Here is a 27914-nt window from a genome sequence, read left to right as displayed (position 1 = left end):
GAGGTCGGAGGGTGAGACTGGGACTATAAACCGGCTTCAGAGGTCTGGACCTCCACAATATAGCAGCAGGTGGGCATTACCGCGGGCTGGGGCCGCTCACCATCGGCACCGAGACACCGAGGAATTGCTCGGGAACCGAAGTTTGGTCCAGTTTCCCACAACCCGACCCCCGCCCTCCATCTCGACCGCTGGCAGGTTTTTGGCCGTGTTCGGAGACGGTGCGGTTTTGTTTTTCTCAGTATGTTTGTAAAATTTTTTTCTATAGCAGCATCTTATTTATTCAGGTTCGTTTTAGATTTGAGCCATGGGTCCTCAGACCTGTCAGCCCATCTGACTTGCAGATCAGTTATAGGTTTGCAATGGGTTTCAATCTCACCGATCTTAATTCTCGCATGTCTCCGATAAATGACAGCACTGCAGGGTCAAATGCGGAATAACATTTATTATTTTGCCACCTGGGCTGGAGGGCCGGCCTTATTCCAGAGTCCCCACGTATCGTTCTAATGCCAGGAATAATTTGAGACGACTTAGCTTTAACATGTATGGATTTAAATATAAAATGATCCAAACAAGATCATACATAGATTGATACAGTAAAGAAGGAGGTGGTAGCAGCTTTTTAAATAACTGCAATTATTGCCACTCCCCTGCTGGTCCCACATCGTCCAGCAAATCTTTCCTTTTCAAGTATTCATCAAATTCCCTTTTGAAAGTTATTATTGAATCTACTTCCACCCACTTTTCAGGCAGTGCATTCCAGATCACAACTTCCTGTGTAATTATTTAGATTTTCCTGATGTCAGGTCTGGTTCTTTTGCTAATTACCTTAAATCTGTGTCTGTTAGTTACTGACTGTCTGCTGCTGAAAATAGTTTTGCATTATATACTCTATCAAAACTGTTTATGATTTTGAGCACCTCACAGAATTGTTATAGCACAGAAGGAGGCCATTCAGCCCATCATGTCTACACCAGCTGTCCAAATGAGCAATTTGCCTAGTGCCATTCCCTGCCTTCTCCCTGTAACCATGTACATTCTTCCTTTTCAGATAACAGCCTAATGCCCTTTTGAATGCTTTGATTGAACCTCCTTCCTTCACACTCTAAGGTGGTGCATTCTGGACCTTAACAACTTGCTTTGTGAAGTTTTTGCCCAGTTGTCATTTTTGCTTCTTTTGCCAGTTACATTATACCTTCTCGTTTTTGATTCTTTCAAGAGTGGGAACAGTTTCTCCCTATCTACTGTGTCCAGACCCCTCATGGTTTTGAATACCTCTCAGATTTCCTCTCAGCCGGAAGGAAAACAGTCCCAACTTCTCCAATCAATCTTCTTAACTGAAGTTATGAATCTTTTTTGCATACTCTCCAATGTCTTCACATTTTTCCTAAAGTGCAGTGCCCAGAACTGGATGCAATACTCCAGCTGAGGCCGAACTAGTGCCTTATAAAAGTTCAACTTAACCTCCTGTGCCCCCATCAATAAAGTCTAGGATGGAACTTTCTGGTCCTCCCAGTAGTGGGTTTTGTGGTGGGCGGGTGTGGAAAGGTTAGAAAGAGGCCAAAAATCTGAATCCAGCCGGCAGGAAATCAGTTCAGAATTTTCCCCTCAACACTTTTGGGGCTGGTGATGGGTCTGGTTTCCTGCTGATCCAGGTCAGGAACGCCAATTACATGCATTACCATGTGATGAATGCTCATTAAAAATGCTACTTGCTGGAATCATGTTCCCCCTCCCAATTACGTGCCATGCCAGTGGGAAATTAGACTGGTCTAAATCAGGATCAGATATAATTAGCGTGCGGCTGTCGGCCTTCACTTCGCTCGTGACTTCATGACAACTGTGCTGCTCCTGTTTCTCACCAATACCAGTGAGATGCCACACTGGTGGGGCTGTAGGGTTAGTCTACTCACTGAGTTCCTTTGTACTCCAGGCGGGCATATATTCACTGCTGCTACTGTGCTTCAGTGGTGGAGGGAGTGAATATTTGTGGATGGGGTGCCGATCAAGCAGGCTGTTTTGGCCTGAATAATGTCAAACTTTGAGTGCTTTTGGAACTGTACTCATTCAGGCTATAGGGGAGTATTCCATCACTCCCTCACTTGTACCTTGTAGATGGTGGACAGGCTTTGGGGAATCAGGAGGTGAGTTAACTGCGGCAGGATTCCTAGTTCCTGACCTGCACAGTATTTATATGACTAGTCCAGTTAAGTTTCTGATCAATGGTAACCTCCCAGGATGTTGATGATGCTAATGCCATTGAATGTAAAGGGACGATGGTTAGATTCACTCTTGTTGGAGATGGTCATTCCCTGGCACTTAGGTGGCATGAATGTCACTTGTCAGCCCAAGCTTGAACGTTGTCCAGATCTTACTGCATTTGGACGTGGACTGCTTCCAGGGATCCACAGGGATGTATGCGGCATCTCCCAGTCCTCAGCATATAAATGGATCATGGAGGTGATGGATACCTTCTACAGTAAGGCTCATCATTATGTGAAGTTCACACTCGATGAAGCGAGCCAGGCTGCTAGATTTCTGGGGTTTGCAGCTATCTCAGGCATCCCTAGATTACAGGGTGCATTTGATTGCACACAATGGGCTTTGACAGCTCCATGGCAGCAGCCCCTGATGTTCATTAACAGGAAAGGGTTCCACTCCTTGAACGTTAAACTGGTGTGTGATCATCAGAAGCACATCATGCATGTTTGTGCCAGGTACCCTGGGAATTCCAATGACTCACACATCCTGAGTCACTCACTGGTGCCTCATTTATTCGAATGGGCTCAGTGGTTACAGGGCTGGCTGCTTGGAGATAAGGGGTACCCCGCTCAAACCAAGGGTTGTGACACTCATGCGTCATCCTCAGAGTGCCTCGGAGGAGAGATATAATGCAATGCATAGGTCGACATGATCCATCATCGAGCAGACCTTTGGCATCCTGAAGATGTGCTTCCAATGTTTGGACCACTCAGGTGGGGCTCTGCAGTACTTTACACATAGGGTGTCCCACATAATTGTGGTCTGTTGCGCCTTTCGCAACCTGGTGCTTCAAAGGGGATCCCGTGCCAGAGGAAGACATGGAGAAGTCTGAGAGCTCCTTGGATGATAAAGAGCAGGGAGGCTAGGAATTTGAAGAGGGAGATGATGGCTAGCTTCCACGGCAAGATGCCATTGAAGAAGCACGATGTGGAAGATGTGCCCTTGCCACACTGATAACCACAAGATTCCAGGAAGAGTAAGATGCAAGTAACAGAACACAGCCACATTGTTTCTGTCCCTTAGTGCCATATCAGTGCGCTGAAAAGCCTTTACAACCAGTAACAGCGAGAGCAAGTTCAGCATTCAGACTTGCATCTTCAACCCTCATAATTTACCTAATCTTCGGAAAGATCAATGCTGAACCCTGTATCCGTGCTCTCTGCAGATTGAAAGTCAGCACAGCAGCGCAAATGCTGCGTCAAAGGACCTGATGCAGTTGTTGCCACCTTAATGAGAAACCTTTCGTGGATACTGAGGTGCATGCATGGTTGGAGAGACCATCATGGCAATAGGTCTTGTGCTTTGGCACTACCAATGAAGATGGCCATCTTATTTTGCGAAACATATACAGCTAACCCTCCAAGGCAATTGAGCACATCTAACTACATGTTGTAAGTACAGGTTACTAACGCATTTTGCAGACACTTCCAGTAAAGAGTTTGACACATCTCCCTGATATTACATAAGGGTCAGGTAACTATTATGACTCAGCCACACATCACATAAATGTGAGGCTCACAAAGGAACCCTGATTGAGAGCATAGCTCATCCTCGCAATAAGAGGGCACATAGATGCACATGCGTGACGCGTTCAGATGACAAGACCATTCTCATGAGCAGCAAATGTTTTTGCAAAGCTGCATGATATATACAGTGATTGAATACCCATGACCCAGAAGTGTTGTCAAAGTTTCTTCATTTTTCTAAACCTACCGCTATATCAAGGTGCATCCCTAACATGCGCAGCAGAGCTTGCTGACTACTGTGCCCTGTTGTCTTTGATGACTTTGGCGAGCATCCTCTAGAAGGCCAAAACCTGGAGGGTCCCAGTCTACTTTGGGTGTCCTGCTGTGGGGCAGATACACCGTCCTCTGCCTGCACAGCTGGAGGTGATGGGGTCACAGGCAGAGGGAATTGGAAAGAGCTGTTTGCTCTTAGAGTCACCTGGGTGGATGGCCCCGGGGTCTCCAGCTGCTGGTCCTCCTCCCTGTGTGTGCCCGAGGGGCCCCTGCCTGACTCCATGAGGAGAAGGCGTTTTGGAGGGAGGTCACGGTGCCCCCCATCCCAATCCTGTCACCTAGCCACTGCTGGATGCCACCAATGCGATGGAGTGCAGGCCCGAGCTCAAATCCAGTAGGAATCTGCTGGGCCAAGATCACCAAGGTGGCCACCGTCCTTCCAATGAAGACCTCGAAGTGCTGGCATGTTGGAGCCACGACATCAGACTGAACACAAATGGACTCCTCCACCCTTTGCTCTAGCCTCTTGCAGCTGTACCTGATTTTCCTCCAACTGTCATTGCATCTCCACCATGTTAGAGACGGTCGCTCGCAGAAGCTCATCACCTGACTCAGACTCAGTGGATGCCTGATTATCTGAGTGCCAGAGACCTGGGCTGTCACTGCCTCTGCCTGCTGCGGAGACCTGTCAGAATGTGACCCTGAGCCTAATCTAGATTCATGACCCAAGGGGGTGAATGTCTGTGCTGGTGGAGTGTGCAGGTGAATGCAGTGACAGCTCTTCCTCTGATGCACCCTCAGCATCCTCCCCTGAGGCGGGCTGGGGCTTATGGTAACTCTGGTGGTCAGTCTGGACCTGCTGGTGACTAAGAGAGAGAAGATGGATATCATTCATAAGCAGGCGGAATACAACATTGCATGTCACTCAATGTGATCATCAGGATGTGATCAACTCATGGAGGGCTCATCTGTGCTGGCTTGCCGGGAGAGGCCGATCTTGCCTTCCCCACAGGAGCAATCTTTGTCCTTGCCTGCCTATTTGGCGGCACCCTCCTTAAAATGGGTGAAGCCCTGGACGTCTGTCGTCCCTCCTCCCCTGGGATATGACCCTGCGGTTGTCGGCGAGCTTGGTCTGCATGAAGATAAATGAAATGGAATGTGATGAAATGAGATGGGGGAGAGGTTGGGAAGCATGCATGCCTGTTGTGTGTGCTGAGCCCTCCCCAGTAAGGGCTGATGATGGAGTTTGTGCAGCATGATAGATGAGATGCTGGTGTTATTAAAGTGTCTGTGAGACAATCAGTGCTGATGTCTCCCCTGCAAATAATTGTGTGAGATCTCTGAGCAGTGTAACCCTTTGAGTGCATGATGCCATTAAGAGAGTGTGAGATTGGAGTGAGTTGAAGGTTGATTTACCCTGGCAGAGTGAATGAGATCATTCTTCCTGCACAGGATGGCATTTCTCGGGTGGGTGTCCGACAAGCTGACATCCCTTGCAACCACCTCCCAGACTTGCAGGGTGAGGCTTGTGGGCCTCTTAGAGCCATTCCTCGGATAGAGGACACCCTGGTGCTGGCGGACTCCAAGGATGAGCGCTTCAAGGGAGTCATGGCTGAATCTCAGTGCAGCTTTCTTCCTCGGTGGAGACATTCCTATATGTTTCCTGACAACCAGCTTACCTGCTGAGAGTAATGTATGTGTTCTGGTGGTGTTTCAATATGGTGCCCGGATCTTCGACCCCGTTAGGTAACGGTGAGGCGGATGAATCAGTGCCCGCTCCGCCACATGATTCAGAGAGCTACTCGCTGATGCATAATTAATAAACTCAGCTGCGGGTTCCTGCCCTGCTGCAAGTGAGAAATGCACTGTGAAACATGCCCGCCACTGCACTTAGTCTCCAGAAGGTACAACTCCGCCCTAGGATACTATATGCCTTATTAACCGCTCTCAACCAGTCCTTCCACATTCAATGACTTATGCACATATACACCCAGATCCCTCTGTTCCTGCAGTCACTTTGGAGTTGTACACTTTATTTTATATTGCCCCTCCATGTTCTTCACATCACATTTCTCTGCATTGAACTTCATCTGTCACTTCTGCCCTCGTTCTGCCAACTTGTCTATGTCCTTTTGAAGTTCTACACTATCTTCACAGGTCACGATGCCTCCAAGTTTCGAATCATCCACAAATTTTGAAATTGTGCACTGCACCAACGATTTTTTTTATTCGTTCATGGGATATGGGTGTCGCTGGCTAGACCAGCATTTATTGCCCATCCCTAATTGCCCTTGTTCAGAGGGCATTTAAGAGTCAACCACATATATATCGGGAAGAGCAAGGGCATGAGACGCTTGAGTTCCCTGGGGAGCTCCACTACAAACCTTCTTCCAGCCCGAAGAACATCCTTTAACTACCGCTCTTTGTTTCCTGTCACTCAGCCAATTTCATTTCCATGTTGCTACTGTCCCTTTTATTCCATGAGCTATAACTTTGTTCACAAGTCTATTGCATGGCAATATATCAGATGCCTTTTGGAAGTACATGTACACCACATCAACAGCATTACCCTCATCAACCCTCTCTCTTACCTCTTCAGAAGCTCCAGCAAGTTAGTTAAACATGACTTTCCTTAACAAATCTGTGTTGACTTTACTGAATTAAATCTCCCTATAACTTTGTCTGCTTTAAGGAGAACAGCCCCAGCTTCTATCTCTCCACATAACTGACATTTCGTATCCTGGGTACCATAGTAAATCTCTGCTACCTCTCCAAGATCTTGACATTCTTGTTAAAGCGTGGTGCCCAAGATTGACCACAGCATTCCAGGTGAGGCCTAATTTTATGAAGATTTAGCATTACTTCCTTTATTTTGTATCCCCCTCCTCTATTTATAAAGCCAAGGTTCCCTTATGCCTTTTTAACAGTCTTCTCAGCTTATCCTGCCATCTTCAAAGGGTGTCCAGGTCTTTCCATTCTCACACCCCCTTTATAATTGTACTATTTATTTATTTTGCCTCTCCTCATTCTTCCTACTAAAATGAATCATTTCACACCTCTTAAATTTCATCTGCCGTGTATTTGCTCATTTCACCGCTCTGTATGTCCTCCTGAAATCTGTTTCTATCTGTCTCATTGTTTAATGCATTTGCGTTTTGTTTCATATAACTGTTGCAAACGTTGAAATTATGCCGTTGTACACAAGATCAGGATATTCATATATTTAGAAAAAAAAGAGCAGTGGTGTCAATACTGACCCCTGTGGGACACCATTGTTTACTTCCCTGCAGTCAAAAAAACAACTATCCAGCACTACCCTCTGCTTTATGCCCCCATTAGCTAATTTTGTATCCATGCAGCCATTGCCCCTTTAATCTCATGGGCTTCAATTTTGCTAACAAGTTTATTTTGTGGTACTTTGATTTAAGGTGAGGATTACCTTAATCCCAGCATGGGATGGTCAAGTCACTTGAATGATGGAAAGGAAATTGAGGATGAAATTTGTAAACAAATTAGGTTCATACTAACGATAATTTAATAATTATGGGAGATTTTAATTATCCCAAAATAGACTGAGATAGGGAAAAGAAATTAAGAAAGATGAATGTTTTTTTAAACATTGTATTCAGAATTGTTTTCATTGTCAGAATGTTACCACCAATGAAGCAAAACTTGTGGAGATGGTGGAGTTGTGGTAATGTCACTGGGCTAGTAATCCAGTAGTTTAGGCAAATGCTTCTGGGTACATGGGTACAAATCCTACCCTACAGCTGGTGGAATTTAAATTAAGTTGGTAAATCTGGAATTGAAAGCTAGGCTGGATTTTTCCAGTCCTGCCCATGGGAATCATCGGGGACAGAAAACTTGACGGACCAGCCAAAGGTCCATTGACTTCGGGTGGGAACCGGAAAATCCTGGCCCTCGTCTCAGTAATGGTGACCATGACAGCTGTCATTGATTGTTACAAAAAAATTCTGGTTCACTAATGTCCTTTTCGGGACGGAAATCTGCCATCCTTACCTGGTCTGGCCTACATGTGACTGCCCTTTAATCTTAACTACCCTCTGAAATGATTTAGCAAGCCACTCAGTTCAAGGGCAGTTAGGGATGGGAAACAAATGCTGGCCTTGCTAGCAATGTGCACATTTTAAAAAAAAAACACTTAGTTCTGGATAATGAGGCATAGCAAGCAGTTGACCTAATAGGACATAATTATACTGTCATCACTGTCTCTTAAGTTAAGTTCAATGTAAGAATAGAAAAGGAAAAGGAGCATTTAAAAACAAATTATAATGAGATAAAAAGAAACTTGCAAATGGAGGAGAAATTTCAGAACAATAATGGGAAATATTTAAATTGGAGATGAATAGGTTACGAATTAAGTATATTTCAATAAGGAAAAGGCAATGTATGAGACACTTGGGTTCCTTGGATAAATGCAGAGACCAGAACCAGCTTGAAGCTAAAAAGAAAAACATTTAGGGATGACATGGCAGATAAAACAAAAGCCAGGGCAAATGCAGACAACAAAAAATATCTACAGAAAGGGTGATTGGGAAAGCTATAAGTCAGCATTAAAAATATAAATAACAGAAATAAAAGTCTTCTATGAAGGCATTAGTAGTAATAGGTCAATGTAGGCCACTAAGAAATGAAGGAGACGAGTTTGTAATGGAAGGTAAGGGAATGGCAGTGCTCCTAAATAATGGGTGGGATTTTATGGCTTCGCCAGCTGCTGCTATCACCCAGTCCTGCCGAAAGCCAGTGGACTGGGGCTGGAAAATCCCAGCCAATGTCTCATTTTTCACAGAACATGGCTGATCTCATTTCGGCCTCAACTCCAATTTCCTGACCTCTCCCCTTAACCTTTCAACCTGCTACTAATTAAAAACCTGTCTGTCTCCTCCTTAAATTTATTCCGCATCCCGGCATCCACTGCACTCTGAGGTAGTGAATTTCACAGATTCACGACCCTTTGAGAAAAGTAATTCCTTCTCATCTCTGATTTAAATCTACCACCCCTTAGCCAAAAACTATGGCCTCTTGTTCTAGAATGCCCCACAAGGGGAAACATTCACTCCACGTCTATTTTGTCTATTCCCTTTAGCATCTTATATACCTCAACTAGATCTCTTCTCATCCTTCTAAACTCTAGCGAGTATAGGCCTAAACTGCTCAATCTCTCCTCATAAGACAAGCACCGCATCTCTGGAATCAACCTAGTGAACCTTCTCTGAACCGCCTCCAGTGCAACTACATCCTTCCTCAAGTAAGAGGATCAAAACTATGCACAGTACTCCAGATGTGGTCTCACCAATGCCTTGTACAGTTGCAACAACACTTCCCTATTTTTATACTCTATTCCTTTAGCAATAAATGCCAAAATTTCCTTTGCCTTCCTTATTATCTGCTGTATCTGCACACTAGCTTTCAGCGATTTATGCACGAGGACACCCAGTTCCCTCTGCACTGAGGCATTCTGAAGTTTCTCTCCATTTAAATAATAATTCACCTTTTTATTCCTCCAACCAAAATGGATAACCTCAAACTTATCCCTCCAGTTAAACTCCATCTGCCAAATTTTGGCTCATTCACGTAACCTGTCCATGTCCATTTGTAAATTTTTAATTTCTTCATTACAACTTACTTTCCCACCTGCAACTTTAGCTATAGTACCTTCTACCCCTGAATCCAAGTCATTAATATAGATTGTAAATAGTTGGGGCCCAAGGACCGAACCCTGTGGCACCCCACTAGTTACAGCTTGCCATCTAGAAAAAGACCCATTTATCCCGACTCTCTGCTTTCTGTAGGTTAGCCAATCCTCTATCCAAGCTAATATATTACCCCTAACTCTTATATGATCTTATCTTGTGTATTAACCTTTTGTGCGGCACCTTATCGAAGGCCTTCTGGGAGTCCAGATGTACTACATCTACAGGATCCCCATTATCCACTTTGCTTGTCACATCTTCAAAGAACTCTAGCAAATTAGTCAAACGCGATTTACTCTTCATAAAACCATGCTGACTCTGATGGATTGCATTTTGACTTTTCAAATGCCCCATTACCACTCCCTCAATAATGGATTCCAACAATTTCCCAACGACAGACTTTAAACTAACTGGTCTTTAGTTTCCTACTTTCTGCCACCAATTCTACCAGTATTAGGTGGAATTTAATGCCCTCCCATGTGAAGAGTTTGGTGGCAGGGGTGGGGCATTTAATTGTGTGGGAGGCTGCTAGGTGAGGATCCCACTACCTTCTTGCCACTGTCCCGATTAAGTCAGTGACAGGAAAGGTGCAATTAATGCTCAGTTAAGGGCCTCACCCTGCTGACTGCTGGAATTCACCCAGTGGTGGACTGGGGACTCGTCATGCGGGAAGCTCAGAAATAAACCCTGCTGGGGTTGCTTGTGGTCCCCTGGGGAGGTGGGGGAAGGGAGTGGTCCCTTGTTCAAAGACACTCCATGCCTGATTGAGGACCCCCATATGGGTGATGAGGGGGAATCCACTGAGATCCACCTTCACCACCCCCACCCTGCAACCCTCCCCACCATCACTCACCTATGCCTGGGTTTCCGAGCGATCCTAGGGCTCACGTGGGTGTACTGGCAACAGCCACCGTCTTTCTGGTGGGGCTATTGAGCAAGCATAGCTGCTGGCCACTGAGAGCTGCAGGCCAATCGGAGTGCGGGACTTCTGTACCTAGAGCCCTTGCTTCCTTCCTAGATTAGCAATTGATTCGGCGGGCCTTCCAGAAAAGAGATGACACGGTGCTCTTGCGAGGTCTCTAGCAGTGGGCAAAACCCCTGTAGTCTCCATTAAGTACTGCCCAGGGACCAGAGGACTGGATATTGGTGCATTTACTTCATACCTTCAAGAAGGGAAGAGAGAGTGTGGTGTAAAAAGTAATTGCTGTGCATAAGAGACATGGCAATGATGATTTTAGAGGAATGAGCATAGAGATTATTACAGAGAAGGAAAACTAAGAGTAAAAGGAAGTTTCACAGAGTAGCAAAGTGTTTTGAGTGGTGTTCCATAGAGGAGCATGAGACCACTGGTATTTGCTGCATATATAAATGACATGGGAATTGAGTCAAAAATAGATATTTGCTGATGATGCCAGATTGAGGAGAGTGCCAAATTTGAAGGTAGCAATGACTGTAGGAGGATATCAATAGGATGGGCAGATTTGGTAGTAGATTGTAGAAAAATATGCAGTAATACCTTTTTAAATTGAGTAAAGAAATCCACCTTAAATGGTAAGCTTTTTAATGCAGTAGAAGAAAACAAGGATTTTACTGTATAGCTACAGAAGTCATCAACAGTGGCAGTGTGGGTATATGTTAACAGAACTGAGAGGATGCAATGGTCAGCAAAGATTGAACAGGCTTGTGATCTTTTCTCTGCATAAGAAGGGACGTGATGGAGGTCGTTAAAATTGTGAAGGTGTTTGGTGGAGGAAATGTGACAAAACAGCTCTGGCTTGCATGTGAGTTCATAAAAAGAGGCATAAATATAACATAACCCCTAACCAATCAAATAAAGGATTTTGTAGGATTCTTTTTAGATACAGAGTGGCTAGAATAAGTGATTAAAGCACAAAGTATTCATGCATTTAAAGTAAGGTTTGATATTTACATGAGGGAGTAGGGAATAGATGGGAAGTGTGGGAATAACTAAAAGGAACATGAGGAGGCTTGTGGATAAACACCAGTAGAGATCAGTTGGGCTAAATGACCTATATCTTTGCTGTAGACCCTTTTTAATTCACATACGTAAGGTCAATTAAAACAGCCTTTGGTTTTGCATCTAGTGGTAAAGAGTATAAAAGCAAGGAAGTAATGTTGAACTTGTACAGGACTTGGTTATGTCATAGTGAGATTATTGTGTACACATTTGGATATCCCATTAGAGGAAAGATTTAAAACAATGGGAAAGGTGCAGTGAAGATTCCTTAGGGTATTTCCATGAATAAATATTTATGGTTATACAAAGAATTTGAGAATTTATGGCTCCTTTCAGTAGAAGTGAAATAGTTAAGGGTGACCTGATAGAAATTTAATAGTGATTTAAAGGATTATGATAACATATAGCATTTCGCAACCACGTTAAACCATTGAGTGGGAAAAAATTTAAGGTGATTACAAAAAGAATGATAGAAAATGTGTCTTTACACAGAGACACGATAGAATGTGGAATTCTCTGCCACAAACCATAATTGAAGCAGAGTCAATACATTGTTTTAAAGTGTTATGACTGATGCAGTTGGTACAGCTGAGTTAGTTTAAAATCCCAGAGGGAAACTTAAACCATTGTCATAACCTATAATTTTAAGTGTCATGTTTGAGATGTGACCCTAAATTCAGGAATCGGATGATGAGTTCACGAGATTTTGCATTAAACTAAATGAAACATTTTATTAATTTACACAGATTAAAACATATATATACATGGCTACAAATTACTAATATCATAACTTTTAACAAAGTCCCAAACTAATCTCCATTAAGGCAACAGCAACCCATAGATTTAACCAGACACCAGGCAATGCATTTTCACCTTACAAATTCAAAATTAGATTCTTTTCACTTTGATTCCTGTGGAGAGAGTTGGAGGTTTACAGCTGCCTTTTGATCTCACATTGCCTCTGCCCTGCACACCTAAAAACTGCTGAAGTTATACCTACCAGTCCCGTTGAATTTTAACTCTCATTGTATCAAAAACCTCTGAACTAAACCTCTCTAACAATAAAATCCCTTTCATAGTACCAACTTTATTAGTAATATAAACATATTGCTTGGTAGCTGGTGGATAGGTGTCCGTTTTCACCCTACTTCTTGAATGTTCTATTAAAAAAAAATGCAAATGCATGCTATCTCTCTTACATATCAAAACTAGTACACATCAAAGCACCCAGGCCAACTGGCTTTAATCCAATTAAGACACACCCACAGACTAAACCTTTGTTTTAAAAGGAAAATATTTCCAAAATAATATATACATTAATAGCTTCACGACATAAAGGTAAATTAATCATTGTTTTTAAGTTTGCAGACTCAGTGGGCCAAATTGCCAGTTTCTGTAACATTTTTTTGAGATCTGAAAACTTTTAATTGTTGTGGAATAACAGGTCTAATCCAGATCAGCTAATCAATTATAAATTTGTATGGAGAACCACTGGAAGCATACAATGGTTTTCTGATATGTGCAACTGCTAGTTGGTGAAGCATCACATACTTTGAAAATTGGCTGATTTTCTTTGAGATAACTGGAAACAATTCTGAATATCAGAAGCTGAGATATTGTACAATTTTGTTCTCCTAAACTCTGGCTCTATCAGGGCACAACTTTGCCTGAATGAGTATGTGAGAAATGTTGACCCCCCGTTTCCTGTGTATTTTGATAGGGTCTCACATGGCAAGCTGGTCATGAAAGTAAAAGCCCATGGGATCCTAGGTAAAGTAGCAAGTCAGATCCAAAATTGGCTTAGGCAGGAAGCAAATGTTAATGGTCGATGGGTGCATTTGTGACTAGAAGGCTGTTTCTAGTGGTGTTCGGCAAGGGTCAGTATTAGGTCCGTTGCTTTTTGCGGTTATAGGTCAATGATTTGGACCTAAATGTAGGGTGTATGATTAAGAAGTGTGCAGATGAGAGAAAAGCTGGCCATGGTTGGTAATGAAGAAGTAGGTTGTAGACTGTAGGAAGATGTCAATTGCCTAGTCAGGGGGAGCGGAACAGTGGCAAATTGAGTTTAATCTGGAAAAGTGTGAGGCAATGCATTTGAGGTAGGCTATCAAGACATGGGAATACAGTAAATAGTAGGATACTGAGAAGTGTAGAGGAACAGAGGGACCTTGAAGAGCCCGTCCATAGATCCCTGAAGGTATTGGGGCAGGTAGATAAGGTGGTCAAGAAAACAGATGGGATAATTGCCTTTATTAACCGAGGTATATAATAAAAGAGCTGGGAGGTTATGCTCCTAGCATAAAAAGGGCACAGCTGGAGTACTGTGTGCAGTTCTGGTCAGCACAATATATGGGATAGATGTGATTGCATTAGCGAGGTTACAGAGGAGCTTTACGAGAACGTTGTCTGATCTGGAGAATTTTAATTATGAGGAAAGATTGGAAAGGCTGGGTTGTTTTCTTTGGAACAGAGGAGGCTGAGTGAAGACCTAACTAAGGTGTATAAAATTATGAGGGGTCTAGGTAGACCGGATATTAATATCCTCTTCCCCTTGTTTGAGAGGTCCATAACAAAGGAGCATAGATTTAGGGTAAGAGTAGGTTTAGAGAGTATTCAAGGGGAATATTTTTCTCCTGGAAGGTGGTAGGAATCCGGATTTCACTGCCTGAAAAGGTGGTTGAGGCAGAAACCCTCATAATCTTTTAAAAACTACTTGGGTATGCAAGTGACCAAGTGCCATGACTAAGAGCTGGAAAGTGGGATTAGGCTGGATGGCTACTTGTTGGTTGGCATAGATGCAATGGACCAAATGGCCTCCTTCCATTCTTCAGATTTCTCTGAAAAGAACCAGCTTAACTCTTTCGAGTACAAGCACGTTTCCATCTGTTCCTATTCAGATGAAGTTACATTGTTTCATAGTTTGCCATTGTGAGATTTGAACTCTTGATAATCTTTTAAAGCACGTTTCCATCTGTTTCAGATGAAGTTACATTGTTTCATAGTTTGCCATTGTGAGATTTGAACTCTTGACCTTGGGGTTACAAGCCCAGTACCATAACCACTTGGCTATTCAGGCCAAGCCCAAGAACCAGCTTAATTTTTAGTGTCCTTGAAGGCTTGCTAATGAGCACAATTAGCGAGAACTAGCTGTGGTGATTAATTTAATCCGAGACCACTAGTTTTGTGGGTGGAGCTGGCTTCTAGTGTGATGTTTTTTAAACCAATGCAAAAGATCAAATAGTACTTATGACCTTATTGCACAGCACCTCCTTTAACTTACCATGAATAGTGATGCTGGAGTTTCCTAGTATTTCAAATATATACACTCAGAAACAAAGTGGATCTGATTTTACTCCCCTTCACTTGAGTGCAAATTGTACTAGCACTGTCTGAGTGGGTGGCTGAGCCTGTTGAGTTTCAAGGCTTAGTGAACTGACATGCCCTGGATGTGATCTGCGCATTCAGATCCTTCCTACACGCCAGGAGTCTCACCCCCTCTGCACGTTGCCCTCGAGGTGGCTGTGGTGGGGACGAGACCGTTGTTCACCTCCTTGTGGATTGTGCCTTTGCAAAGAAGGTCTGGAGAGAGGTGCAGTGGTTTCTGTTGAGGTTCATCCCGAGCAGTTCTGTGACACAGGACTCTGTGCTCTATGGGCTGCTCCCAGGGACACACACCGAGACGAACATCAGCTGCAGCTGGAGGATCATCAACTCGGTGAAAAGACACTCTTTGGTCTGCCCGAAACTTGTTGGTCTTCCAGCGCAAAGAGTTGTCCCCTACCGAGTGTTGCAGACTGGCACATTCCAAGGTCCAGGACTATGTGCTGAGGGACGCACTAAAGCTTGGGGCAGCCGCCGCAAAGGCGCAATGGGGAAAGGTTGCTATCTAAGACCTTTCTGCCACATTGCACCGAGAGGCTGGGAACTGTTGAGAACCCCTCAGGCTGTACAGCTCAAAATGAATGTCCGCATTGAATACAAATTGTATTATAATTATATTGAAGCACCTCAGAGTGCAACCTGATGTATGTTGATAACTCCAATACCATTGTCTGACTGTCTGCATTGACCATATTGAAATGATTGTAATATTCATTGATTGAATTAATGCACCTTGTGATCCATGTGTAAAAGTTGAATCTAATTGTACTTTTGTGATGGTGATTTTGAAATGGTTTGGAATGTTCTTACAGATATTTTATGAATAAAGTATATTTTTCAAAAAAAAAATCAGAATGAACCCAGGATTGAGCAGATGCATCGGGAGTGGTGAGGAAATTTAGTTGCAGCTGCATGCCTGAGAGACATATAAGATTGCACAACCCTGCCAACTTTGGTATCTTCTGGCTGCTGTGACATACATTGCTCTGGATTTTGCCATAGAAATAAAATGCTAACCGTGCTCACTATTTGATGTAAAGGGTTGCTGTAAGGCCACAAAATTTAATTGCTGTTAAATGCCAAGGCCCAGAGTTTGCACTTGGTTGCACTGTCAGTGGAACTTGCCTGAAATCAGTGAAACTGGTGTAAAAGATTGCAGAATTTTAAGCAGAAATTAAATTCAGTGCAGCTTAAGTTTCTGTGATCTTTTGCACTGGTTAAAAACAATCACATTCGAAGCAAGCTTCACCCACAAAACTAGTGGTCTGAGATTGAATTAAAGTGTAAATTGGATAACAACTTCCAGCAACTGAGCAAGAGTTAAATATGGAAATCAGGAAATTGTGGACCTGGTTTCCCTGCTCTTCCAAAAGCTGCACGATACCAGAAGCTGTATTATGCGAGTATCTCACTGAGAAATCCTATATTGAAACACATGTTGCATGAATTTGCTATATTTATGTGATGTATGCCCATGAACCTTTCCAGACAAGGTTTGCGCTTGTCCTTTCTACTGTTAGTGATTTTTTAATAGTGTGCTCGGTCTTAATTAGCGCCAAACATCCTCTCTGCATTGAAATTAACTTTTATAAGTTTTGAGTCACATTTCTTGGATCTTAAACGTTTTAACGAATTTTTAAGAAATGTTCTTTGAGTCTTTTATCTTTTATTCTTAACTCTGTCTTTCTTTCCCTCTCTTCATTTCTGTACATAGAATAGTTGATTCAATGCCAAACTAACTTAGACTTCCTGGTTCAGACTCTGCACTGCTCATTAAAGATTCTTCCGTCTGATTTGACTAATGAGATACCTAGTTGCTTGCTCTGTTCACAGAGGTTCCAAGTCTACTGCAGAGGGTGTTGAGCTGAAATGGCTTTCTAATCACAGCAAGTTCCAGTGGAAAGTCACAGACAACCTTGGGGTAAGTGTAAGTGCAATGAACCACTGCCACTAACTACAAAATCTAGCCCATAAGATCCTTCACTTTTAAGGAACTGTGAAGGGCACCACTACCTAAGATCTTTTTTTCAATGGGCGTTCCAGGTTTCTGGACCCCTGCCAGTTGGAAACCCAGGAAAAGCAGGTAGGAAATGGTAAAACCAAGTGCCAGTTTGGCTAAGTAGTTTGTACCCTTGCCTCTGAGTCAGTAGGTTTGTGAGTTCAAACCCCTCTGCAGGACTTGCATCACATAATGTAGGATGAAACTGCAGTGCAGTACTAAGGGTGTGTAGTATCATGAGAGGTGCCACCTTTCAGATGAGATGCTAAGCTGTGTTGCCACACCTTACCTCTCAAGCAACACCACTAAAACTGATTCAATGATCATCTGTCAAATTGCTGTATATAAGAGCCTTGCCATATTTGAATTAGCATGTATATTGATTTGCCATTAACAATAGTATCCATATTTCATATGAATAATTAGTTAGTTATGAAGTATTTTAGGGCACCCTGAGGCTGTGAAAGACGTTATGAAAATGTAAGCTATTTTCTTTGTAATTTTTGTCTCATTTCTGTCACATTTGAATGCTTCTGCATTTTCCAGGCAGAGGCCTTGCCAAGTTGCCTTTAAAATAGGCACAAATGAAATCCTAGTCACATTGATGAGCAGTTTTAATCTTTTCTGTTGTAACCATGTTGAGAATAATAGTAAACTATGGGCAAAATCTACTGAGACTCCAAATGCTGGGCAGGGAAGGGTCTTGCAAGCAGCAGATGGCTTATTGGAAAATTATATGTGAAATAATCCTTGGAAAATCTTGAGAAATGCACTGGCAATTTTTTTGCCTGCTGTGTACAGAGCCTCACTGGTGATGAAGGGTCTCAGAAAATTTCACCCATGTATTTACACCTATATATTGTCTGTGACCACTTTGTTTAGAAATATTTCTTGGGTACTTACTACTTCTGACTATTTACTTATCTGAACTAAGTTAGTTTATATCAATAAGGACATGATAATTGATCTGTGTGCTAGGGCAACCAGAGAGATCAATGTGCTTCTAGAACTGAATCCTAACACAAGCAAGTGCTTTCAAGATTGGGTGGGAAACATTTTGGTCAAAGGAAGTTTTTAATATGCTGATCTCCAGTGTTGAGATGTAAGCAATTTTGGTTAAAATTCATTGATGCTATTTCTGTATTACAGCTGGTGCCAAAATATCTGACAGGAAATAACTGCCAACCATGGCACCTTACATCTGGCAGGTGTGCCTTTGGAAGGTTGTAATTACCTTCACTCTCACTGAAGCTGTATCCCTCCTGCTAGACCAACCAAAGGTGCTGCTGGTATCTTTTGATGGATTTCGTTGGGATTACATCCATAGAATTCCTACACCACACTTCAAATATGTCATGGAAAATGGTATTCATGTAAATAAGGTTACAAATATTTTCATCACAAAAACCTATCCAAACCACTATACCCTTGTTACTGGGTTATATGCAGAGAACCATGGGATTGTAGCCAATAAAATGTATGATCAGGGCTTAAATAAAACCTTCTCTCTGGATGGAATGGATATATTTGATCCAGTCTGGTGGGATGAGGCCTACCCACTTTGGGTTACAAACCAGATTCAAGGCCATAGGACTGGAGCTGTAATGTGGCCTGGTACTGATGTTCAAATACATGGTATGTACCCAACTCACTACGTGATCTATAATATCTCTGTTCCTTTTGAGGATCGAGTGGCTCAATTGATGGAGTGGTTCAGAGGGAAAGAACCTGTTAATTTTGGCCTGTTGTACTGGGAAGAACCTGATCGTTCAGGCCATGAGTTAGGGCCTGAAAACCTGCTCATGGAAAAAGTAATTGCTGATATTGATCTAAAGCTTGGTTACCTTGTTGAACAACTTCAGAAAGCAGGACTGTGGGACACAATAAACTTAATAGTCACAAGTGACCATGGAATGGCTCAGTGTTCTATGGACAGGATCATTGAATTGGATCTATACGTTAATCGTGAGCTGTACACATGGATTGACTTCACGCCAGTCTCTGCTATTTTACCAAAGAAAGGTAAGATAAAGATATTTTTGATAAACTTTAGACTTAGTATTCTTGGAATAGAAGTGTGAGATCATCTACTTTGGACCTGACAAAGGCAAATTAGAATATTTTCTTAAATAAAAACAGAAAATGCTGGAAAAACTCAGAAGGCCTGACAGCACCTGTGGAGAGAGAAACAGAGTTAACTGTGTTACAGTAGTGGCCATTGCATCTCAGGCAAGATTTTGGCCTTGGAAGGTCCACAGATTCACCGGAATGTTGGAGCTTAAAAATAACTTGTATTTCTTTGAGTTTTTTGATATTTTTGTTAGTTTGGGGTATTGAGGAATATCAAACAAATGCAGGTTAATGGAGTTGAGGGTAAAAATTTTCTGTGACCTGATTGAATGGCAGGACAGGTTTGATGGGCTCATCGATCTACTGCTGCTGGTGCAGACACGATGGGCCAAATGACTTCCTGTGCCTCAGATTCTGTGATTCTGTTAATGTGTACCTTTTTAGAATACTACAAAACCTAATTTTTAAAAAGATTTTTAGACTTCACTGTAAACATTTGTTTCTTTGGGAGAGTTGGAGGGAAGGAAGTGGGAACAGAAGGCAAGAGGGACTTTTCTTGAGCTTTCTCTGTGTATAAGCTGGTTTGTGGACGACATGCTCATCAGATTTTTAAAATTTTCTCTGGAAAATGTGTGCCTCCATATAGCAGAACAGCTAAGCTTTGGATCTGGGAGTATAGGGAATCAAAGGTACGGTGCCAATCTTTGGTAATTTGATGTCCCAATCCTTAATATAACTTGTATTAAGGACATGGTTGTGTACACATTGCACTAACACACAGTTTTCCATCCTTATTGTAATTTTGGGCGAGGAGAAAAGCCCTTTATGATTGCACTACTTCTGAACATGCCTGTGACATGCTGTCGTATTGAAAATTATAAGCAGTCTATTTCTTTCAAAGTTTCTTTACATGTTGTGATGAACAATGATACCTACCTCCCCTCTCTGTAGCATCTCTTGAGTCTTCCACTGACTCCTTGCTGCCAGACTGCTTGTCTAACATCCAGCCTAGATTGAGTCTCACTTTCGTCCAGGTAAAATTGAGAAGATTGAAGACATCATCTTTGGTCTCTGTTACAGATTGCTTCTGTGTTTCTCATTTCAGTGCCCCTTCTCAGCCTCTTTCTCAAATTTGAATCAGACTGCTTGCACCATCGGCATCCTATTCAGCGCCGAACATAGTTTCTCTTTTCGTGCTGTCTCCATCATGAAGACACCTACCTCCCCTTCAGTAGCATTGCTAAACTCCATTTTAGCCAACTTACCACTGAAAACCTCAGACATACCTTTGTCATCTTGAGACGCTACAGTATCTATTCTTGCTGGTCCCTCATTCTCCATAAACTTGGTCAGGTCCAAAACCCTTAGTGACCTACATTAGTTTCTTATATCTGAACACCTTTAACATTAAATTTTTGTCCTTCTCTTTATATTTCTCCATATCCTTGCCTCTCCATGTCCCTAACATCCTCTAGCCCTACAAACCCTGCTCTTACCTAAACTCTAGTTTCATCTGGAAGTTTCTCTCCAAACCACATACCATCCTAACTTGGAAGTATATCGCCGTTCCTTCACTGTCACTGGGTCAAAATCCTGTAACTTTCTCCCTAACAGCACTGTGGGTGTTCTTACACCATGTGAACTGCAGCAGTTCAAGAAGGCAGCTCACCACCACCTTCTCAAGGGCAATTACGGATGGGCAATAACTGCTGACCTAGCCAGCGACGCCCACATCCCGCAAATTGATGAAACAATCTGATCCTAGCCTCTTGTTCACCTCTCCTTGCTCCACCATTAGCAATGTGGATACAAGCAGTTAGGCTCCATTTTCCTGATTTCCAATCTTAAATCTTTCTGTACTACACCTAATGCTCATTTTAAGGTTCTCCTTAAAATCCATCTCTTTGGAAAAGCTGTTGATCATCCCTCCTAATCTCACCTCCTTTGACTCAGTGTTTTTTCAGCACCCAGTAAAGATCCTTTAAATGTTATTTTACGTGAAATGTGCTATATAAATGCAAGCGGTTGATGCACTGGTTGAACAAAATTCCAATGATTCTTAACGTCGGTTAGACCTTTCTATGTACGTGATCTGAGACTTGAATTTTGAGGATGGACTGTAAGTGATGCTTAAGACTCACATCCATTGAACTTGGTTATCTAAAACATGAAATGGTTTGTGCCTTGCACGCTGTCCATTGTAATGAAGGAAGGTCACAGTCGTTTAGTTAATGTACGTTGATCAAATCAGCCAACTACCAGTTTTATTACAAGATTCTAAGATTTTTGCCAGCATTTTGGGAATGCATTGCGCAATTCTGTTTAAAGTTTAAGCCCATTACTTAGAAATGTATAAAACAAATGGGGCTTTCACTACATAGGGATTATTGAATTTTTACGCATGTTCTAGCAGTAAAAGGCAAGGATATGGAGAAATATAAAGAGAAGGACAAAAATTTAATGTTAAAGGTGTTCAGATATCAAGTAAGATTCTTTCCATTTTATCCTTGAAGACTAATTCAGTGACCTTGTTTGTAAGGAAGTCTGAAATTTGGAAGGAAGTCTGCTCGAAGATGTTACCTGGAAAGTAGTTGTGAGAAGATGCTCATTTATCCATGACTTAGTGCTTAGCATAATTGGTTTGCAAAGAGACAAACAATGCTGCTGAAAGTGTGTACCTTCAAATACCTACCATTTAATAAAATAATGGTGTCTGACCACACTGTTTTCAGGACAGTGACAGTACACTCACATTTTATGGTGTTATGCTACCCACTATTCCACTTGTGAAGAGATCGTCATATCTGCTATTTGATTTGTAATAAGACTTGCCAGTTATCATAACCAACTAGTGACCATTATCCTTGGGGGACATAAGTGGATTCACTTTGGGCTGGGCCCAAGGTGGCAAGTCTGGTGATAGAAAATTGTATTAGAACCATTGCAGTTGGTTGGGTAATCTGATACCCAAACCAGTTAGTTCTGAAATACTTCAGAGAACTGATATATGACCAACCAACCTTAAGGTCTTCAGAGACTTGGAGGGTAGACCACTGGAGACTGAGATTCTTCCTATTCAAAATCGTGTGACTGCTCTAGAGTTTTGTTGTATGTAGCACAACCCCAATGCCTCCCCACCCCAAATCAGGCAAATAGATTTCCCTGTGGTTTTGCTTGGTGACTTAGTGATGAGTTTTTTTTGTGTGTCAGAAACCTCATTGACCAGAGAAGTATTAATTATGGATGCTCTGGGCACAGGTGTTTCAATTTAGTTTCCAGATATCTTTCAACATGAATTTTCAACGAATTCTGCACAAGCTGCTGATGTGACCACTGTTCTTGTTTCGTTGCAGGCAAATACGATGAAGTATATAATGCTTTGGTGAATGCTCATCCCAATATGACAGTATACAAGAAGGAGGATATTCCAGATCGTTTTCACTACAAACACAATGAGCGAGTTCAACCAATAATAGCCGTGGCAGATGAAGGCTGGACAATCAATCAAAATAAAACAACTGGAAAATTTACTTGTATGTATTTTTCTTCTAATAATATTGGTAACGCTAATTCTTTTAAAGGTAGTGTGAGGATAATTTTCAGACATTTTATTGGGTAAGGTAGTGGCAAAAAAAGAAGACAATCTCATCTGCTGTGTCTAAGTATATGCTTTTTCACCATCAAAATGCATATTATCTGTTTTTAGTTAGCTTCTTCAGAGTACTTTGAGAAAAGATTACATAATTTTGTGACAAAGGGGGTCTTTAAAACTGCAAGGATAAAAGAGAAATACATATTGGAGCATGCACAGATTAACTTGTATATGTAAAAACTTTGAGTGTTCCATTTTTCTAACACAGGCCTGGATTTTCATCCTTGATGTGGATATGGGGAGTCAAGAAAATTCCCAGCTTGGCCCATCCGCCTTGCGAGAAAGTGCCCGCAAAGGCGGGAATTTAATTGCTGGTGGGCAGGTGCAGGCTGGAGTCAGGCCAGCTGACCTGGGAAGAAGTGCGGAGGCAGCCACAGGGACTGCTGGGTTTCGAGGGCGATTAGAGTTCAAGACTCCTTTGAAGGGATATGAACCACGACTCTTTAAAAACCTGGCACAACACCATGAAAATTGTGGAGGAGAAAGATGCGTATCATGGAGCCAGTCAGATTAGGAGTTCTGGATGTGGCTTTTGACGGGTGAAAATCCAGGCCACAATTTTTATTTCCCTTTAAGCATCTTACTATTTTATTTGATTCCCTTGGAATTATTTTATAATCCCAGTGCCATTAAGGTTCGTAAGTATTTTCAGTGAAGCTTTATATCCTGTAACAAGAGGTATTTTTTGATCTACCAAATGGAATTATGGAATCGATCATAAGTGTTAACTTTTGACCCAGTTAAGCTGGATCATACTTGACAAAAATTATAAACAGTTGTTTTTGATTGCTCAACTAAACCCTAGCCCAAAACTGAGTGTCATTAAGGGTTAGCTTGGCTCATTTGGTGGCATTCAGACCTCTGAGTCGGAAGGTCATGGGCTCAAGATTCACTACCAAGGCCTAAACACATAATCTAGGCTGGCACTTCAATGTATGAAAGAGGGACTGCTACTTTGCCATATTGCAGGTCAGATGTCTGCCTATTTATATGCATGGAAAATAACCCATGGCACTGGATTTTGGTAAAAGTTGCTTCCTCAGCAAACACTATCAAATGTAGTTTAACTGGCCATTCATTCATTTGCTGTTTGAGACCTTTGTAGTGCCAAATGTACTTCCACATTTGTCTACATATCAATATGGATTGCACTTGAAAAGCTAGTGTCAGTAAAAGTGATTGTTGTAAAACTTAATTGGTTCGATAACGTCCTTTTTACAGATTGAAACCTACCATTCAGTCTAGCTTATGGCTAGATCTAGCTTTGGTCTCACACCAAAGGGATTGAATCCTAACTTCCCTCTGAAGTAACCTAGCAAGCTACTCAGCTGTATCAAACCACAATAGGGCAACTAGAAGTGGACACCAAATGCTGGTAATGTCAGTGGTATCTACATCCCAAGATTGAATAAAATAAAAGTTCTTTCTTGCATACATAATGTTCAGGCACACAAATATGCCTCTGTGAAAAATGGTAGACATTGCAGTTAACTCCAAGGTTAGCTAAATAAGTGATATTGAGCACAATCACTTTAATTTCACAGTCTAATAGAAAACTGAGTACTGTGTATTCCCATGTTAGATTTAAAGAATAATAATAAAGATAGCAATAATAATCAATAGAATGAAAGAAATTAAGCTTGAAAGTGTTAACAAATGATCTTGGAATACAAAAAGATCTCCTGAAACCAAAAATCTTCTGTAAGGATGAATTTTTAAAAAATTGAGTTAATTGTAAAAGTTATTCCAAATGTGTATTGAATTTTTAAAAACTGTTTATCATGTATAAGAAGTGATATTGTTTCTACCAAAATCTTTCAGAAACTGTTCCTAGGAGTTTATAAGGCCCTAAGATGTAGGAGCAGAAATAGGCCATTTAGCCTATCAAGTCTCCTCTGCCCTTCAATGAGATCATGGCTGATCTGATAATCCTCAACTCCACTTTCTTGCCTTTTCCCCATAATTCTTGATTCCCTTCCTGACTAAAAATCTGGCTAACTCAGCCTTGAATATATTTAACGACCCAGCCTTTACAGCCCTCTGCAGTAAAGAATTCTATAGATTCTATAGATTTTACCCTCTGAAAGAAGAAATTCCTCCTCATCTCTGTTTTAAGTGGGTGACCCCTTATACTGAGATTGTGCCCTGTTGTCCTAGACTCTCCCACAAGGGGAAGCAACCTCTCAGCATTTACCCTGTCAAGCCCCCTAAGAATCTTGTATGTTTCAATAAGGCTGCCTTTCGTTCTTCTAAACTTCAATGAGTACAGGCCCAACCTACTCAACGTCTCCTCATAAAAAAGTTGGTCCATACTCGAGATCAACTTAGTGAACCTTCTCTGGACAGCCTCCGATGCCAATATATCTTAGATAAGGGGACCAAAACTGTTCACAGTATTCTAGGTGTGGTCTAACTAGTGCCTTGTATAGTTTTAGCAAGACTTTCCTATTTTTACACTCCATTCCCTTAGAAATAATGGCCAACATTCCATTTGCCTTCCTTGTTACCTGCTGAACTTGTATGGTAGCTTTTTGGGATTCATGCACAAAGATCCCCAAATGCCTCTGTGCTGCAGCTTTCTGCAGTCTTTCTCCATTTAAATAATATTCAGCTCCTCTATTCTTCCTGCCAAAGTGCATAACCTCACATTTGTCCACATTATATTCCCTCTGCCAAGATTTTGCCTTCTCACTTAACTGTCTGTATCCCTCTGTAGACTCTTTGTGTCATTCTCACCACTTGCTTCCCACCTATTTTTGTGTCGTCCACAAACTTGGCGACGGTACATTCACTTTTTAAAAATTCTTTCATGGGATGTGGCAAGGCCAGCATTTGTTGCCCATCCCTAATTGCCCTTGAACTGACCTTGCTAGGTCATTTCAGAAGGCAGTTAAGAGTCAACCACATTGCTATGTGGCTGGAATCACATGTAGGCCAGACCAGGTAAGGATGGCAGATTTCCTTCCCTAAAGGACATTAGTGAACCAGATGGGATATTGCAACAATCAAAGATATTTTCATGGCCACCATCACTCAGACTATCTTTTTACATTCCAGATTGATTAACTGAATTCAAATTCCACTAGCTGTCATGGTGGTATTTGAACCCGTGTCCTCAGACCAATAGTCTGGGTCTCTGGATTACAGGTCCAGTGACAGTACCACTACATCACCATCTCCCCTGACTTGGATGACTTCGCTCATCCAAGTCATTAATATATATTATAAACAATTGTGGCCCCAGCACTGATTCCTGTGGCACTCCACTAGTTACAGGTTGCCATCCTGAAAAATGCCCCACTTATCCAACCCTCTGTCTTCTATTAGCTAGCCAATCCTCTATCCCTGCAACATTCTACCCCCAACACCATGGGCTCTTATTAAATAGCCTTATGTGCAGTACCTTTTCGGACATCTTTTGGAAATCCGAATCTATTACATCTGTTGGTTCCCCCATATCTATCCTGCGTGTTACCTCCTCAAAGAATTCTAATAAATTTGTTAGGCATCATTTCCATTTCATGAAGCCATGCTGACTCTGCTTGATTATATTATGTATTTCTAAATGCTCTGCTCTTACATCCTTTATAATAGACTCTAACATTTTCCCAATGACAGATGTTAAGCTAACTGCCCTATAGTTACCTGTTTTTTGTCTCCCTCCCTTTTTGAATAAGGGTGTTACATTGGCAGTTTTCTAATCCTCTGGGACTTTTCCAGAATCTAAGGATTCTTGGAAGATTACTACCAGTGCATCCACTATCTCTGCAGCTACATCATTTTAATATCCTAGGATGCAACCTTTCAGGTCCAGGGGACTTATTGGTCTTTAGCCTCATTAGTTTCCCTAGTACTTTTTCTCTAATGATAGTTATTGTATTTATTTCCTCCCCCATTTTTGCCCCTTGATTATTTAGTATTTTTGAATGCTATTAATGTCTCCTACTGTGAAGACTGATGCAAAGTATTGATTCAACTCCTCTGCCATTTCTTGCAATGAAGTGCTCATGTGAAATTGTGATTATTTGCCGCTGAGCTTCTCTTTTCTTTCCTAGTGGGTAATCATGGATATGATAACGCTATAAAAACCATGCAACCAATATTCATCGCCCATGGTCCTGCTTTCAAGAAGAATTTCACCGAAGAAAACATAGCCATTGTTGACCTCTATCCACTACTTTGCCACCTTTTGGGAATTGACCCAATGCCTAATAATGGTACCTTAAAAAACGTACAGGAATTATTAGTTGCTGCTAAAGTGATCACAACTGAAAGCTCACCTGCGGAGATTGTGTCCCAGGATGAAATAAACACCCAGAGTTCATATGCATGGCTAGGTATTCTCCTTGGAAGTGTACTGGTTGTTGGATTTCTTCTAGCATTTGTACAGAGGGTGACAAAAAGCCAGATGTCTGGATTGAATTTTCACCGTGGAGAGATGGCTCAACCCCTGCTGTCAAGTTAAATTTGTATTTATTGAACTGTTCTCTGATGTGGAACTTTATGCTTCAATATGTCATCTGTTAGTTGTCCTTTATCATCTCAAAATGGTAATAACTAGCTGAGGGACTGCAGTTATACTAAATGTGAATTCAGGGTTGTTGTTTTGCAGATCTTTGAAAATTTGTTGTCTGTCAGTTTGTCCAGTAGCTGCAGTAGATCAAGTCTACTAACAGATAAAATAAGTATTGCCGGTGGAGGGATTCCATTTAGTGATAACTACAGTATTAGTGTCAGAAGACTTTGATCAGGAATATTTCGAGAAATATTTATTCAAATGATTTTACATGATGCTATTACAATTATAAACACCACATAAAACTCATCCTAGCAACTGGTAGGACTCACAAGCTAAAACATCATGGGCAGAATTTTGCAGTCTCCCGCCAACGGTCTTGCAGGCCAGGGTGGGTGGCATAAAATTTCCCAGCTGGCTTTCCCACCCACCCAGACCTGTCTGCAATTTTATGGGGTGGGGGTGGCGGGCAGACAGGCCTATGTTAGCTGGAGTGGGGGCATTGGTCAGCAGGCGATCCTGCTCGGGCGTGAAGGGGGGCACCATACATCAAGAGTCCCCCTTCCAGATTGAGCACATACCACCCCACTCCCCACCCCCTCACAC

At 41.9% G+C, this 27914-nt stretch overlaps 1 protein-coding gene across 2 annotated transcripts; it reads left to right on the top strand.

The window, feature by feature from the left end:
* enpp5 (ectonucleotide pyrophosphatase/phosphodiesterase 5) lies at nt 1-27914 on the top strand. 2 transcript variants are annotated; one of them, XM_041188338.1, is made up of 5 exons: nt 1-69; nt 16905-16992; nt 18220-19092; nt 22494-22673; nt 26848-27914. In XM_041188338.1, the coding sequence occupies exons 3-5, from the start codon at nt 18258-18260 to the stop codon at nt 27255-27257; spliced, it is 1425 nt and encodes a 474-aa protein (XP_041044272.1). In that variant the 5' UTR covers nt 1-69; nt 16905-16992; nt 18220-18257; the 3' UTR covers nt 27258-27914. The 2 variants fall into 2 exon arrangements, with proteins under 2 accessions (XP_041044272.1, XP_041044274.1); XM_041188340.1 differs by lacking the exon at nt 1-69 and adding an exon at nt 6770-6827.

Source organism: Carcharodon carcharias, chromosome 5 (assembly GCF_017639515.1).
Source record: "Carcharodon carcharias isolate sCarCar2 chromosome 5, sCarCar2.pri, whole genome shotgun sequence".
NCBI lineage: Eukaryota > Metazoa > Chordata > Chondrichthyes > Lamniformes > Lamnidae > Carcharodon > Carcharodon carcharias.
The sequence above is the reverse complement of the archived record's forward strand: the minus strand, read 5'-3'. Positions and strand labels throughout refer to the sequence as shown.

What these genes read in the sequence shown, in the direction of transcription:
- enpp5 (XM_041188338.1), top strand. Translation starts at nt 18,258, where the DNA reads ATGGCACCTTACATCTGGCAGGTGTGCCTTTGGAAGGTTGTAATTACC. An exon ending in TGCTATTTTACCAAAGAAAG is followed by an intron (nt 19,093 to 22,493) that starts GTAAGATAAAGA and finishes GTTTCGTTGCAG; the next exon opens with GCAAATACGATGAAGTATAT. An exon ending in AACAACTGGAAAATTTACTT is followed by an intron (nt 22,674 to 26,847) that starts GTATGTATTTTT and finishes TTTCTTTCCTAG; the next exon opens with TGGGTAATCATGGATATGAT.